This window comes from Perca flavescens, chromosome 14, assembly GCF_004354835.1.
Source record: "Perca flavescens isolate YP-PL-M2 chromosome 14, PFLA_1.0, whole genome shotgun sequence".
Lineage (NCBI taxonomy): Eukaryota > Metazoa > Chordata > Actinopteri > Perciformes > Percidae > Perca > Perca flavescens.
This window is the reverse complement of record NC_041344.1, coordinates 14,347,603-14,363,962: the sequence shown is the minus strand read 5'-3', so window position 1 is coordinate 14,363,962 and position 16,360 is coordinate 14,347,603. Positions and strand designations below refer to the sequence as shown.

Genomic DNA, 16,360 nt, shown 5'->3' with positions numbered 1-16,360 from the left:
AATGAGGATTGTGACCATCATGTGGACAGTAATATTGTGCCACAGACCACTCACTGCACATTTGCTGATCCTGATTGTGATTCTAATTGCACAGCAGTGGTGATGGCCATGGCTCTGACCTGGCATGACTACAGCTCATCCCTGTGTGCTAAATGCTAAATGCTGTCCCTGACAATGCAGCCATCAACCATCAGCCATCAGGGCTTGCTGTGCTTTGTGTTTTTAATTACTTGGCTGATTGGATCAGGCCTACTCCTACGCTGACACGTCTCCTCCACTTAATAGGCTGTTATCGACAAAACCGGCACATACATTCACTTGACTGTTGCCTGTGACTTCTGATTTGTCAGAGTGGACTTTTTGTGTTGAATGGAGTTGAGTAGATTATGTTTTCTTCTAATAGACAATTAAATCCTGCCCCAGCCAGCTCTGTAGCAGTTAGACAGAAGTAGACTGTTGTCCAATAAACTTTTATGGTGTGAAATCTTAAAAGAGTAACGTTTCCCTTCTCCATTTAGCATTGCAATTCTATAACATTGTAGATGAGGCAAAACCAGATATATTGTCTTTTTTTTCTGCACGTTCTTCTTTCTTGTCAAAGCCTGCTGTTTACGTTATCCACAATGTAACTCACCATGAGAGTTTGGTCATACATTCTATATGCTAATAGCTAATAGTGGCTAATGTAGCCTCGAGCCGCCAGCTCTCATGTGTCCTACAGGCAGGAGGACCGCCCAGGTCTGGGTTTCGATTCCAGCTGTGTGAACTTTGTTGCACACTGCAGGTTACCCCTCTCATTCACTCCCCCCATTTCTACACTGGTGAATAAAGGAAAAAAAATGCTTAGCTTAGCATAACGACTGGACACAGGGGTAGACAGCCTCCCTGGCTCTGTTCAGAGGTAATACAATCCACCTTAGTTAACATTAGCACATTAGTTAACGTGTTAGGTCTTCCATACAAAAAACTGAAGTGTAGAAAATAGAAATAGCCTAACCAGTTATGGTTTTACAGTGGATTAGCTATGCATCAGTAGCCTGGATGCCAGCCGAACTTAGCCCCACCAACAAAATTCAAGGTTGGGAAGTTTGAATAGAACTAGAATCTGAGTATGACCACGTCAGGCTAATGCATCAGACTATTTCTTGGCCAAATGCAGTGATTTCCTAGCCTGACATGGTCATACTCAGATTCTAGTCAGAATGTGAACTTCCCGACCTCAAATTTTGTGGGCGGGGCTAAATTCGGCTGGCATCCAGGCTAGTGATTTCCCAGAGTCTCTGCTGGTTGCCTGGCAACCTCACAATAACAATTTTCTAGTGGTAGCTTCAAATGAGGAATTAGACTTGAAGCCGTTTATGTAGTCTAATGGATTATACAGTATTTGTTCTCCACTAACAGGACTTATTTGAGAACAATTGTTCTTGGATAGATTTGTTAAATTCAAACACAGCTGTAGGCCTACTTTAAAAATAGGTTTGGGTTGTTTAATATAAATGCTAAGGGATGGAAATGATTGGAATACTGTGTTTCAAATTAGTGGTCTGAATTTGTTTACATATAGCCTATGAGAAATGGAAGAAATTCAAATTCAACCTTTTTACCCATTTATGGCTTAAGATGAAAAAGTGCTTGTTAGAGATTATTGTGAAAGGTTCATTATAATGTTATATTCTTTATTTCTGGTCATGGATATTTTTCCTTGCCATTATCTCTTGAGAGGCATAAAATAATTTTCTTTTCTAACTCTTGGCAAATAAGCACATTTCCCAAAATGTCAAACTATTCCTTAAACCATTATTGTGACTTTTGACCTTTAAACACAAACATTTCTTACTGCTGTTTGCCTCCTTAAGGTCATTCTTTATCTTTTGACCAGTGCGTCTTAACAGATCAGACTGAAGTAATTAATACGAGAAGATGAAACGCACTAAAGATTCAGGGCATAAAACAGATTTGCCATTTACCAGCAAAAGCAATTTGTGGACTCAAAATATTCCAGTTTAATTTCACTTTCTTAGCAGGCAGAGAATGATTTGCAATAGAAGAGACTAATTGAAAATGCGCTGGCTACCAGCCACAGAGGCAAGAAGAATTGACATACTTAGCTACCAGCTACAGCCGCCAGGATTTATAAGCACTTGGCTGGAGGTTTGAATTAATTTGAAGCCTTGCAGATGTTCATATATCCTTTCAGCGCCTTGTTATTAAAAGGACACCTTAATTTAAGAACATTCATAATCTTTATCACCAAAGCAGAGCAGAGTCTTGCTTCAGCAGACCAAATAGTCATATTTTAGGATCTAGTTCTCTGCAAGGATGTGAGATATGGTCTGTATTTTCCAGCTACCATCCGCAAAGGTTTGTAGTGTTGACAGTCACGCACTGAGGCACAGACAGTTGGGAGCTTCCTGCCTGCAGAATATAAAAACAAAATATCTAGACAGCAGCATCTGGCTAAGTATCTGAGTAGAACATAGTAGTTTTAGCATAATTAATCTGTTTTACATCCAAAGGGACGTCAGACTGTCTGATCAGACCGCCACAATTTGCTCTCCCACCTGTGCACAGCCACATCCCCTTTCTACCCTCCGTCTCCCTCTATACATGTTGTCTTCAGATTAGATAATGCCTTTCTTTATCCCGCTACTATCCGGATTTGCTCTGCCCACGCCTTTGCTCCTAAGGTCTTTCCATTTGGAGGGAGCTCTAATATGTGTAGACCCATCTGTCACAAGGATTTCGATAAATAAATGATGCTGAATGTCATTGTTATGACTTTAATGCTTAATACTCTACCCCATCCTGTGCTTATTGTTCGCTTAAGTAGTGACATATTTGATTCATAAGCTCATAAGTATCAGATATCTGTCTCACTTGATTAATCTGCAGTACTAATCTGCTGAATTGATTTTGAGGACCGTTATTCTCTTTTGAAGATTAGATTTATTTAAAAGAAATAAAGTTTGTATCACCAACTTGCAACTGATGATATTACAAATGAAGAGTGATTTAATAGCATTTCTTATCAGACTGTTTTTTTGACACCAGGGCACCCATGTATAAGCAAATGCCCCCAAAACACACACACACACACACACACACACACACACACACACACACACACACACACACACACACACACACACACACACACACACACAATCGCAGCTAAAAAACAGACACATTGACTCATTCTTTGCCTTTTCTCCATGCAACATCTGCAATTTAGAGACTTTGCAGTCATTAAGCCCCTCCAGCTTTAAGGAAGATGCCCTGATTGTGGACAATTGTACAATGCTTGAAAATGTAATGGATATCCACCGGGTATTTACCCTATATGTCGTCATATGCAGGAGAGGTTCATAACCTCTGCTTGAATCTGTGGGAGGGGCTTTGTGATGCTGAGGCTGCTAATGGATTGCTGCAAAGTTTATGCATCCAGAGCAGGGACATTTGTTATGTTTTGATCTGATCACGCTGAAGCCCATTGGTGTTGCAGCTTGATTAGTTTTTATAGTTAAAATTTTGAACTTCTTAATAAAAGTAGTGTGTTTGAGTCCAAGTTGCAACAGGATTTTATTTGGAGGATCTCTTTGTGACTCAGTCAGATGTGACCTTCAGGACCACACGAAGATTGAATTTAATTTTCCAGATATAACAGTTGTTGAAAGAGTTAAGGCCTTTTCTTCTTCTTCGCAGACTGGAAAACCTGACTTAAAGGTAAGAATAAAGAGAGCTGTGTGGAAAGGATTTTAACATTTTTGAGCAGCATACTTTGTGACTAAATCTTAATTAATGTGATTTACAACAAACAGTTGTGATTGGCCAAATTATTTAGGATTATTTTGTTGCTCTTTAGATTTTCCATAATTTTAAAATCATATGATTGACTTATAAATACAAAATAATACAATTAAGAATAATTAATGAGCGTGAGCTCAATTAATTTCACAGGTATAAAAAAAATTGGAAATCTTCTCTGATGACAAAAATACTAATTAATTTTTTCTTTTAGCTGTAGTTTTATTTCACAATGCTTTTCTGGTCTGTTAAACCTCTAATATTATTGTCCTCTCTCTCTCTCTCTCTCTCTCTCTCTCTCTCTTCTCTTTTCAAACCTCTTAAAAAGATTCGGTGAATCATCACCTGTAAACCCTCTCACCATGGAGCACTCCCCCTCTATGAACTTGTCAGTGGTGGATGGAGACGATGTGGCGGACCAGCGCCCCCTCCTCCCGCCAAGGATGGCTCCTCCACCTCAGGCCTGCTCTCCGCAGTGTGGGATACACCACACAGTCCAAACATCAGCTGATCACACCGTGTGGCTGGACAGAACCCAGGCCATGGCCACCACACCTTTATACAACGGCCACCTCTATGTCACACCTTCACCTCGCTCCAACAAGAAGAAAGACAAAGGCAAAGAGAAGAAATGTGAGAAAAGGTCAGGGAGGATTACTAAACATCCAGCACACAAGGAGTGTAATCACCAGTGCAAGGCCAAAACCACAGGAGCTAACAGACTCCAGGAGAAAGTCACCTCTCTCACTGACGTCCACATTTCTCCCTGCGGCTCAACCTTTAAGGTCCCCTGCAGGTCACACTTAGACATCAAGGATGTTGAGGGCAAAGGGCAACGCAAGTCAAGCAACATTTCTTTGGAGATGCACGACCGCCAGAGTCTCCCAGAGATCATCATCACCAGCAAAGATGATGACTTCCAGTCACACAATGAGATGTTCCAGCATTGCCAGGACCTGAGTGAGGCTAAAGGCCTTCTGCCAGGAGCCGAAAGTCCCAGTCCAAACCCCAATCCCAATTCCCAGACCAGCCCAAAACACGAGAACGCCAAGCAGGATGCCAAGGAGGATGCCAAGGAGGATGCCAAGGAGGATGCCAAGGAGGATGCCAAGGATGACTCGTACTGGAAAACCCACAACATCGGCTGGCGGCTGGTCCACAGGAGGGCTCTGTTTTTGAGGAGGCAGCAGTTGAACGACTGCGCCCTGGCGGTGGGGATTTTCGGGATGGTGCTGATGGTGATGGAAACAGAACTCTCCTGGAGCGTCTACACCAAGGTCAGAAAGACCAGACTGAGGCCCTGAGAAATCCTTTGAAAAATGGGAATGTAAAAGTTTTGCAAGATAAAAAAGTAATGAAATCACACTGCACACTTAATTTGTCTCCCTTTTTCCCCACATGATCTTTATAATTTGCCCATACTGGAAAATCTGTTGAGTCAGTATGAGAATTTATCTCCCACCAACTGCAGGAAAATGCACAGAACAACCATAAGATTATGTTCATTCCATAATGCAAATGGATTGTCTAAATATATGTAAGATTATAAGGTTACAGAGGATCACTGATGCCTTTTCATAGATTATTATGGAGCTTGACAATGATGTTATATTTGTGTGTGTTTATCTGTGTGTTTCCCACAGAGCTCTGTCTACTCCCTCACTCTCAAGTCTATCATCAGTTTTTCTACGGTCATCCTGCTGGGCCTCATCATAGCGTACCACTGCTGTGAGATTCAGGTAACGTATCTGTTTATAATTATGCAATCAGGTTTTGTTTTTGTTTTTGGTTTCCTCCAAGGACATTCTCTCAAATTTTAAGATTTTCTGTAAATCTGTGATAAAACGCAGTCCACATTTGCATTTTCTGGATAGTCATTTCATGGGAGAAGTGAAAATGGTCCAATTGTTAGGAACTAAAGTTTCTACAAATTCAACAGTGGTTCCCAACATTTTTGGTCTGGTGGCCTTCTAAAATTGAGCAAAGTCTACTTAAGCCCACTCATCATAAGTTATGGCACTGTGAGCAAACCAAAAAGTGTTTGTTTTATTTGAAATATTTTTTCGAGGAATATTTTACAAGGAGGAAGCAACATTTAAAAGGAAAGTCAGAAAAAATTAAAATCATTGTGTGAAACAGAAATATATATTTTTCTTTTAACATTGTTTGACTCATGATGGGCGGTTTTGAAAGAGCAGAAGAACCAGAGCTCCCTCTGGAGCCACAAAGGTTGTAATACAACGTTTTCCAGACATCCAGTGGTACTTCCTAAACCAATAAACAAAATAAGATCCCATTTAAGGTCCCATTTAATTATCTTGTGAGCCTCCAGATTTATCTTCAATCCCCAAGTAAGATGCTTATTTGCACTCCACTTTCCACTCTCTGGTAGCTCTACGTTCACGACATTGGTGCAGAGGATTGGCGGATTGCCATGACATCAGACCGTTTGGCTCTGGTAGCCCTGGAGCTAGCAGTGGTGGCCATTCACCCCTATCCGGTGGGTCTGATGGCGTACTTCCAGCAGACCTTCCAGCACTCCACAACTCCCCTGACTCTTTTGGAGACAGAGCTAGAGATCATGCTGGCTCTTCCCATGTTCCTTAGACTCTACCTGCTGGGCCGGTCCATGATGCTGCACAGCCGCCTCTTCACTGACACCGCATCTCGCAGCATTGGAGCGCTCAACAAGGTGGGAGGCCACCCGTGGGCTGCTGTTATGATGAGATCATTACACTTTTAAATATCTATTTTGATATGATTTAAAAAAAAAATGGGCATAAGTCTGCTAAGGGGCATTATTCATTGAATATTAATGTCTATATTTTGGAAAGTGATTTGGGCTGAGCTTCCCTTATTAAAATTTCATCCACATTTGTTTATGTCTTATGTCTAGGTGGGCCGAGGGGTCTGTAGAGGTGTGACAATTGAGGTGTGACTATCACAGTTTCACCCCCATGAATCCCAGTGGTTTTACATGCTGGTTATGTCCCTGACTAGCTCTCCTTTGCTTGTCTGGTTTCTTTTCCACAGTTGATAATATGCACCCGGCTATTCCCCTCGCTTATAAATGCGATTTAAGAGTGATGAAAATGACCTTTGTCTCCCCACCGCAATGCCAAACCTTCTATCCATGTATCAAGCCAGATTGAGAACAAGTTTTCTTATCCCTCATGTCTTATGTATTATATAATCATAATCTGACAGGTGCTATCCTAAATAGTCGGGCAAAGTAGGCCCCTACCTACTATAAAAATCATGACGCAAATGCATCTCGTTTTTGATCTTTAGATACACTTCAACACCCGGTTTGTGGGGAAAACACTAATGACCACCTACCCCGGGACTGTGCTGATGATTTTCAGCGTCTCTCTGTGGATTGTGGCAGCATGGGGCTTACATGTTTGTGAGAGGTATGTGATGATATAGCTGTCTACTGCTCCATCTGTAGTGGTGTCTTTAGTGCCCAAGGCCTACATCATAGTATGTTTAGATATTTAATCATCATCCAAATATTGTCAGATACACAGTATTACTTTAATGTTTCTACTGCAGCAACAAATCTAATGTTTGCTCTGTTTAAATATAGAGATCAAATATCACTTGATCTTAACTTGATATTGATAATGTAAGGTTTTTTATATTGAATGTTGGTGTTTTAATACAAAATGCAATGTAATCTAGAAGTGGGTAAGGAAAGAAATAATCAGTAACGGGAAAGTAGAGCAGACATTGATTATTCACCTACAGCAGTCAGATAAAGTTCAGTAAAGCAGCATTTAAGACCAGGAAAAGACTAAATATAAGCTACATGGAAATATAATATCCCTTTTATTCCTACAGACACCACAACTACAGGGACCTGAGTAGCAACTACATGGAAGCCTTGTGGATGGTCTCCGTCACTTTCTTGTCCATCGGTTATGGAGACGTGGTGCCTCACACCTACTGTGGTCGCAGCATCTGCCTCCTCACTGGGATAATGGTGAGACAGAAGGTTGATAGATTTCTCTATAACAAGCGGAAGTCAAATCTTGATCATGATAAAAGTGAGTAATTCTGACTCTCACAGGGAGCTGGCTGCACAGTCCTGGTCGTGGCGGTGGTTGCCAGGAAGCTGGAGTTGACCAGAGCAGAGAAACATGTTCACAACTTCATGATGGACTCCCACATCTCCAAGAGGGTAAATACCAATGTTTCCCTCAGTGTGGCTTTATAGCACATATTAATGTTATTTAAATAGGCCCAAAAGTGAGAGTGATTCTGCACAGTCAGACTATGAATACGTCTTTTTTTTGTATCATAACAGCTTAGTGTGCCGTTTTATCCTAGCACGCATCAGATAACACATGTCAACTCATTGTTTACAGAATATTCCAGCAGCATGTTAATTTTTAGAAAAGCCTAAAACCAGAGAACTTTTATTGGAAAACAGCTGAATTATCTCACCCCACAAGCAGATTTCCTCTTGTATTAGGAAAAATCTGGTTTAAAGGTGAGTATGGGACTAAATTATTGTAGTACACTGGGTTAAACACATTATGTTGCTGTTGTTTTTTGCTAGTGATTTTCTACATCCTTTCACTAGATAAAAATTGCAGCAGCAAATGTGCTGAGAGAGACTTGGCTTATCTACAAACACACTAAGCTGTCAAGAGAAAGAGACCAGACCAGAGTCCGCATGCACCAGCGGCAGTTGCTTCTGGCCATCCACCAGTAAGACACTTTACCCTCATAGAGCCGTTTCTGTACTGTCACAGTGCGAGATAGACCTGCCTTTTCATTTTATTTGCTACATGTGCTATATCTATAATAACCACCAGTTTATCAATCAATGCCTATAAAACCTTTATTTTCATATAAAATAAAATTAGTTTTGCATCCTGGTAAACATCATGAAAAAGTACATTTCAAATAATAAAATGATTATAACTTGTTATGACATATTATTCTATCACTTTTTATTATATTTTTATGACATGCTATACTATGACTTTTCATGATTTTTTTTAATGACATATTATACTATGACCTATTCATGACATACTATACCATGACTTTTTATGACATTTTTATGGCATTTTTATGACATACTATACTATTACTTTTTTATGATATTTTATGACATATTATACTATGACCTTTTTATGACTTTTTTATGACATATTATACTATGATTTTTTTTGAAATACTATACTATGACTTTTTATGACATTTTTATGGCATTTTTATGACTATGTCTTTTTTTGGTCCTACTATACTATGACTTTTTTATGACTTTTTTAGACATACTATATTAAGACTTTCTATTACTTTTTTTCGAGCTCAGCAAGATAAGCTGCTAGAGATAAATTCAAGATTTCAGGGTGAGGGTTCAATTCTTCAACATATTATGACTTTTTATACATACTATACTTCTTTCCAACATACTATACTATGACTTTTTATTGACATACTATACCATGACATTTTTATGACTTTTTTTAGACATACTATACTAAGACTTTTTTATGACTTTTTTCGAACTACTAAACTATGGCTTTGTACGACTTTTTTGTCTTCAGTAATGGGAATTATAAATACAACTCTGAACCAGTGCATCATGGGCTTCACAAATAGCTAATTGAGATAAGCTCCAGAAGATTTAATAACAATTCAAGGTTGAGGTTGAAACCAAGCGCAATCGCACCATAAAACGTTAAAACACGTTAAGAAAAAAGATCAGTATTTTGCCGTAATCCAATGACATGAAAACAAGTCATCCACAGTGATCAGTAGATTCACAAACAGAGTCACGGTGTATCCAGCAAGGCCTATACGCGCGTCACATTCACCAGTCAGCTCCAAACAGGTGAACGAGGTGAACTTCGCCGTTTAAACAAAGTGGAATAAAACGTATCAAAGTCCAAATCTACACAAAACGCGCATTCAATTAGTAAGCTGACAGAAAATGAATATACATGGCATTTAGGCAACCTTTATTGTAACGTTGGCACGGTAAGATGTCCCGACTAGTGCAACAAATTATTGTTTTTTGCGTCCTGCATATGCGTCGACAATGGTCTCAGGTGAGAGGCAGAGCCCTGAAAAAATATTATTTTTACTAAAGCAGTATATGAAATCAGATGTATTACCTATCCCCATTTAGTTGTTTTGTGTTTTTAAAGTATTTATAAAATATCTGGTTATGTCAGAAGTAATTATTCCACTCATTTTTGAAACAATGCAATTACCCGTTTCAGCTACCAGGGGGGGCAGTGCTCCCCCTGCCCCCCCGCAAACTCCGCGCATGGATCTAGGGTGGGTTTTTTCAGAAGAGGTTTTATCACAGCAATTTTAAATGACTGCGGTACATAACCTGTTAATAAGGACATATTGATCATATCTAGTAGTGAAGTGTTTACCACGGGTAACGCTTCTTTGAATAGCCTCGTTGGGATGGGGTCTAAGAGACAGGTAGACGGCTTAGCTGAAGATATCTTTGACATTAATTGTTGAAGGTCTATAGGATAAAAGCAGTCTAAGTATATGTCGGGACTCGTCGTTCTTTCTAGCGGTCCTGCATTTAAAGATGAACTGTTAGAAGTTAAGGGCAAAAGATGATGCATTTTATCTCTAATTGTTATAATTTTATCATTAAAGAAGCTCATGAAGTCATCACTACTCAGTGCTAGAGGAATAGATGGCTCAGTAGAGCTGTGACTATCTGTCAGCCTGGCTACAGTGCTGAAAAGAAACCTTGGGTTGTTCTTGTTTTCTTCTATTAATGATGAGTATTAGTCTGATCTGGCTTTATTGGGCCTTCCTATAGGTTTTGAGACTTTCTTGCCATTCCAAACGGGATTCTTCCACTTTGGTGGAGCGCCACTTACTTTCGAGGTTTCGCGAGATTTGTTTTAATTTGCGAGTTTGGGAGTTATACCAAGGAGCTATTTTCCTTTGCTTTATCGTCTTCTTTTTGAGAGGAGCGACAGAGTCTAAGGTCGTCCGTAGGCAAGTTGTAGCACCGTCTACAAATGTATCAATTTGAGAGGGACTGAGGTTAACATAGAGGTCCTCTGTTATGTTAAGGCACGACATAGACTGGAATGCTGTAGGAATACTTTCCTTAAATTTAGCTATAGCACTGTCAGATAGGAATCTAGTGTAGAAGCTATTATCTGGTTTAGTATGGTCAGGTAGCAAGAATTCAAAAGTAATTAAAAATGATCTGATAATACCAGATTCTGCGGAAATATTATTAAATCCTCAATTTCAATACCATATGCCAGCACAAGGTCTGAAACCGATTGAATCCAGTAATGAGTTGAAAGCAGTAGTAAGGCTATTGCTGTCAACGTCCACATGGATATTAAAATCACCTACAATAAGTACTTTGTCTGATTTAAGGACTACACATGATAAAAACTTTGAGAATTCAGATAAAAATTCAGAATACGGACCTGGAGCTCGGTAGACAACAACAAATATAATTGGCTGTTCTGATTTCCGTGTTGGATGTTGAAGATTAAGAACAAGGCTTTCAAAAGAGTTATAATTTAGTTTGGGTTTAGGGTTAATTAACAGGCTTGAATCAAATATGGCTGCAACTCCCCCTCCTCGGCCTGAGCCTCTAGGAATTTGAGTATTAATATGACTGGGAGGGGTGGCTTCATTTAGACTAACATATTCTTCATGGCCCAGCCAGGTTTCAGTAAGACAGAATAGATCAATTTGATTATCAGATATCAATTCATTTACTAGTACTGCTTTAGAAGACAAATATCTGATATTTAGTAATCCACATCTAATTTTCCTATCCTTTTCCATCATTGCAGTGGTAGTTTTAATTCCAATTAGGTTGTTAAGTATTGCCCCTCTATTCACCACTTTGTGTGGTCTGTTGTTGATTATAATTGGAATAGTACTAGTACTACATGTTACTGGAATAGTACTAGTACTACACGTTACTGGAATAATACTAGTACTACATGTTATCCTACAGAAAACATTTTCAGATTCATCCACTTGTATAGTGCTATCAGGATCAATACCTGGGGGACATGAATCTGTGATATTTTCAACATAATGTCAATTCAATTCAAGGTTCAATTCTTCATCTTATTCTTATTTTTTTGACATACTATATTATGACTTCTTCACTTCTTCATACTATACTATGACCTTTTATGACTTTTTCCTACATACTAACCTATAATTTTGTATTTTTGTATTTTGTATTTATTTTGTCTTCAGTAATGTGAACCATAAATACAACTCTGAACCATTATTTTGGGAGTTTCACAGATATTTCAGTGAGCTAAACTGCTAGAAATACATTGAAGATTAGCGATTGAATTCTTCAACATACTCTTACTTTTATGACATACTATACTATAACTTTTTTTCCTACATACTATACTAAGACCTTTTTATGACATACTATACTATGTTTTTGTTATGACTTTTTCCTACATACTAAGCTATGATTTTGTACAACTTTTTATCTTCAGTAATGTGAATGATAAATACAACTCAGAACCATTGCTTTTAGAGCTTCACAAATAGCTCAGTGAGATAAACTGTTAGAAATGAATTGAGGATTACAGGTTAAGGGTTCAATTCTTCAACATACTATGACTCTTTCAACATACTATGACTCTTTCAACATACAATGACTCTTTCAACATACTATGACTCTTTTGACATATTATACTATGACTTTTTATGACATTATATTATGACTTTTTATGACATATTATACTATGACTTTTTATGACATATTATATTATGACTTTTTATGACATACTATGACTTTTTATGACATATTATACTATGACTTTTTATGACATATTATACTATGACTTTTTATGACATATTATATTATGACTTTTTATGACATATTATATTATGACTTTTTATGACATACTATGACTTTTTATGACATATTATACTATGACTTTTTATGACATATTATACTATGACTTTTTATGACATGTTATACTATGACTTTTTATGACATATTATACTATGACTTTTCATGACATACTATGACTTTTTATGACATATTATACTATGACTTTTTATGACATACTATGACATTTTATGACTTATTATTCTATAACTGTTTATGACTTTTTATGACATATACTATGACTTTTTATGACATATTATACTATGACTTTTTGTGACATATTATATTATGACTTTTTATGACATACTATGACTTTTTATGACATATTATACTATGACTTTTTATGACATATACTATGACTTTTTATGACATATTATATTATGACTTTTTATGACATATTATACTATGACTTTTTATGACATATTATATTATGACTTTTTATGACATATTATACTATGACTCTTTTGACATATTATACTATGACTTTTTATGACATTATACTATGACTTTTTATGACATATTAGATTATGACTTTTTATGACATATTATACTATGACTTTTTATGACATTATACTATGACTTTTTATGACATATTATAGTATGACTTTTTATGACATATTATACTATGACCTTTTATGACATACTATGACTTTTTATGACATATTATACTGTGACTTTTCATGACATACTATGACTTTTTATGACATATTATACTATGACTTTTTATGACATACTATGACTTTTTATGACTTATTATTCTATAACTTTTTATGACTTTTTATGACATATTATACTGTGACTTTTCATGACATACTATGACTTTTTATGACATATTATACTGTGACTTTTCATGACATACTATGACTTTTTATGACATATTATACTATGACTTTTTATGACATACTATGACTTTTTATGACTTATTATTCTATAACTTTTTATGACTTTTTATGACATATTATACTATGACTTTTTATGACATATTATACTATGACTTTTTATGACATATTATACTATGACTTTTTATGACATATTATACTATGACTTTTTATGACATATTATACTATGACTTTTTATGACATACTATGACTTTTTATGACATATTATACTATGACTTTTTCTGACATATTATACTATGACCTTTTATGACTTTTTCTGACATATTATACTATGACTTTTTAATGACTTTTTCCTACATACTTAACTATCATTTTGTACGACTTTTTTGTCTTCAGTAATGTGAACCATAAATTCAACTCTAAGCTGTTGCTTTCTAGATAGTTCAGTGAGATAAGCTACAGAGATACATTGAAGAGTAGAGGTTGAGGGTTCAATTCTTCATCATGCTATGACTTTTTTTCCGACATACTATACTATGACTTTTTTATGAGTTTTTTCGACATACTGTAGTATGACTTTTTCATGACTTTTTTCAACATACTGTATAACTTTTTTTCGACATATTATACTATGACTTTTTTTTCCGACATATTATACTATGACTTTCGAGCTCAGTGAGATAAGCTGCTAGAGATAGATACAAGATTGGAGGGTGACGGTTCAATTCTTCACCATACTATGACTTTTTTTCCGACATACTATATTAAGAATTTATTATGATTTTTTTCAACATACTATACTATGACTTTTTTTCAACATACTATACTATGACTTTTTTTCCGACATACTATATTAAGAATTTATTACGACTTTTTTCAACATACTATACTATGACTTTTTTCGAGCTCAGTGAGATAAACTGAAGCCTGGAGGTTGAGGGTTCAATTCTTCAACAAACTATGACTTTTTTATGACTTTTTCCGACATACTATACTATGACGCTTTTTCAACATAATATACTTTGACTTCTTATGACATACCATACTATGACTTTCTTTCACTTTGTTGACATACTATACTATGACTTTTTTTTCAACATACTAAGACTTTTTTCGACATACTATAGTATGACTTTTTTATGACATTTGTATGACATACTATACGATGACTTTTTATGACATTTCCATGTTTCCAGTTCAGTACTTTCACAGTTTGTTTCTGCTACAACCTTCTTGGTACTGTGTCCCAAATCCATACTACATACCAATTGTATACAGTATTCACTACATACTACTCATCATAGTACGCTATCTTAGCAGTTAGTAAACAAAAATGTTAACAGTTTTTACCATTTTACATTTTACACTATGATACAATACATGTGAAACTTCACTAAGAGACAAAACATTTCTATTAAGATGTAGGAGATGATGGAGCTGTTTCACTACCACCAACAATTCAATTTTCAGGCTGTGACTCCATTTACTTTGGGCAATGTGTTGTGAGAGAATAGTGTGTCCATCAACAGCACACTCAGAACTCGACTGTATTTAGTATGCATACTGAATGGTTTAACTATGACTTCTTTTGTCACTTTTCCAATGTGATTACCAAATACTGCATAGAATGTAAATAATCCACAGACTGTGAACAGTTTTTTAAAACTACTTTCTATCAAACAAAGTCTCTATGTAAAACTGTTGACAATGTGTTGGGTTTGAGTTGTTTATTGGTAATGTGGATGAACTGGCCCTTTAAATTTCTCTTATCACTTTTTCTATATCATAAAAGTAGTTATGTCATACTAATCTCCTGTAGCACCTAACACAAAAAAATGTCCCTAGGTTGCGGCAAGTGAAGATAGAGAAGAGGATACTTGCAGACCAGGGAAGCACACTTGTGGACCTGGGCAAGGTGAGAGAGGCAAGTGATAGCCTCATGTTCTATCACAACTTGGCAAAACCTCAACAAAGTAGCTTTAATTATTTCTTGATGCCTGTTTCTTTCTCTTCTTCTCTAAATGGACCTACGTGCACCACCACGGACATCAATGCAGATGCAAACCCTCGTGTATGACGTGCTGTCGGAGGTGCAGGGCTGCAGGGAGGAGCTGGACACACACATCCATAGCCTGGAGAAGCACGTGGAGGAGCTGAGAGAGGGCTTCAGGAGCCTGATGCCACTCCTTTCAAACACCCTATCCACGCAGAACTCCTCCATCCGCCACCTCATCAGGGAGAGGGAGGTGAAGACGGAGACCGCTGGTGCGAGCGTAGACAGAGGCTGAAGGTGATGAAGAGGCTTCTCATGTGCTCCTGGATGATATAATATAGTTATATGCCTATACTGCAGCTAAAATGATCATGTTGGGACATTTTTCTGGACAGAGGAGGAGGTAGACAGATGTGTTACGTAAAATTATATTTAAAAAAAAAAAAAAAAAAAAAAAAGCAGGCAGCACCATTTTCTGTAGCGGAAATACCATAAAACCAAAATGTAGAAATTATTCATAATTTACTGCTTATGAAAAATGTTGCATCTTTCATGGGGTGACAAAAAAAAAAAAAAAAAAAAAAAACTTAGTAAATTAACAACCTGCCAAAAAACAAATGTTTCAATACTAAAGCTGCAATGACTCATTTAAGGTACATTTGATTTGCAGCTTTTATTGGTGTTACATGGTAGTAAATTAAATATTTTGGGGTTTTGGACTGTTATAAATGGCCATTTTTTGTTTTCCGTTTTACAGACCAACTGATAATGAATTAATTGAGAATATACTGCGATGAATTGATAATGAAAACAGTTAGTCACAGCCCTAAT

General features: G+C 36.8%; 1 protein-coding gene across 1 annotated transcript; it reads left to right on the top strand.

Annotated features, from left to right (window-relative positions):
- Positions 1-3,704: 3,704 nt before the first annotated feature.
- LOC114567747 (small conductance calcium-activated potassium channel protein 1) lies at positions 3,705-15,935 on the top strand. Its single transcript, XM_028596855.1, has 10 exons — positions 3,705-3,723; positions 4,133-5,081; positions 5,448-5,543; positions 6,197-6,496; positions 7,096-7,217; positions 7,648-7,789; positions 7,877-7,987; positions 8,393-8,520; positions 15,382-15,451; positions 15,594-15,935. Exons 2-10 carry the CDS (start codon positions 4,167-4,169, stop codon positions 15,822-15,824), a joined length of 2,115 nt encoding a protein of 704 aa, XP_028452656.1. The 5' UTR covers positions 3,705-3,723; positions 4,133-4,166; the 3' UTR covers positions 15,825-15,935.
- Positions 15,936-16,360: the final 425 nt, after the last annotated feature.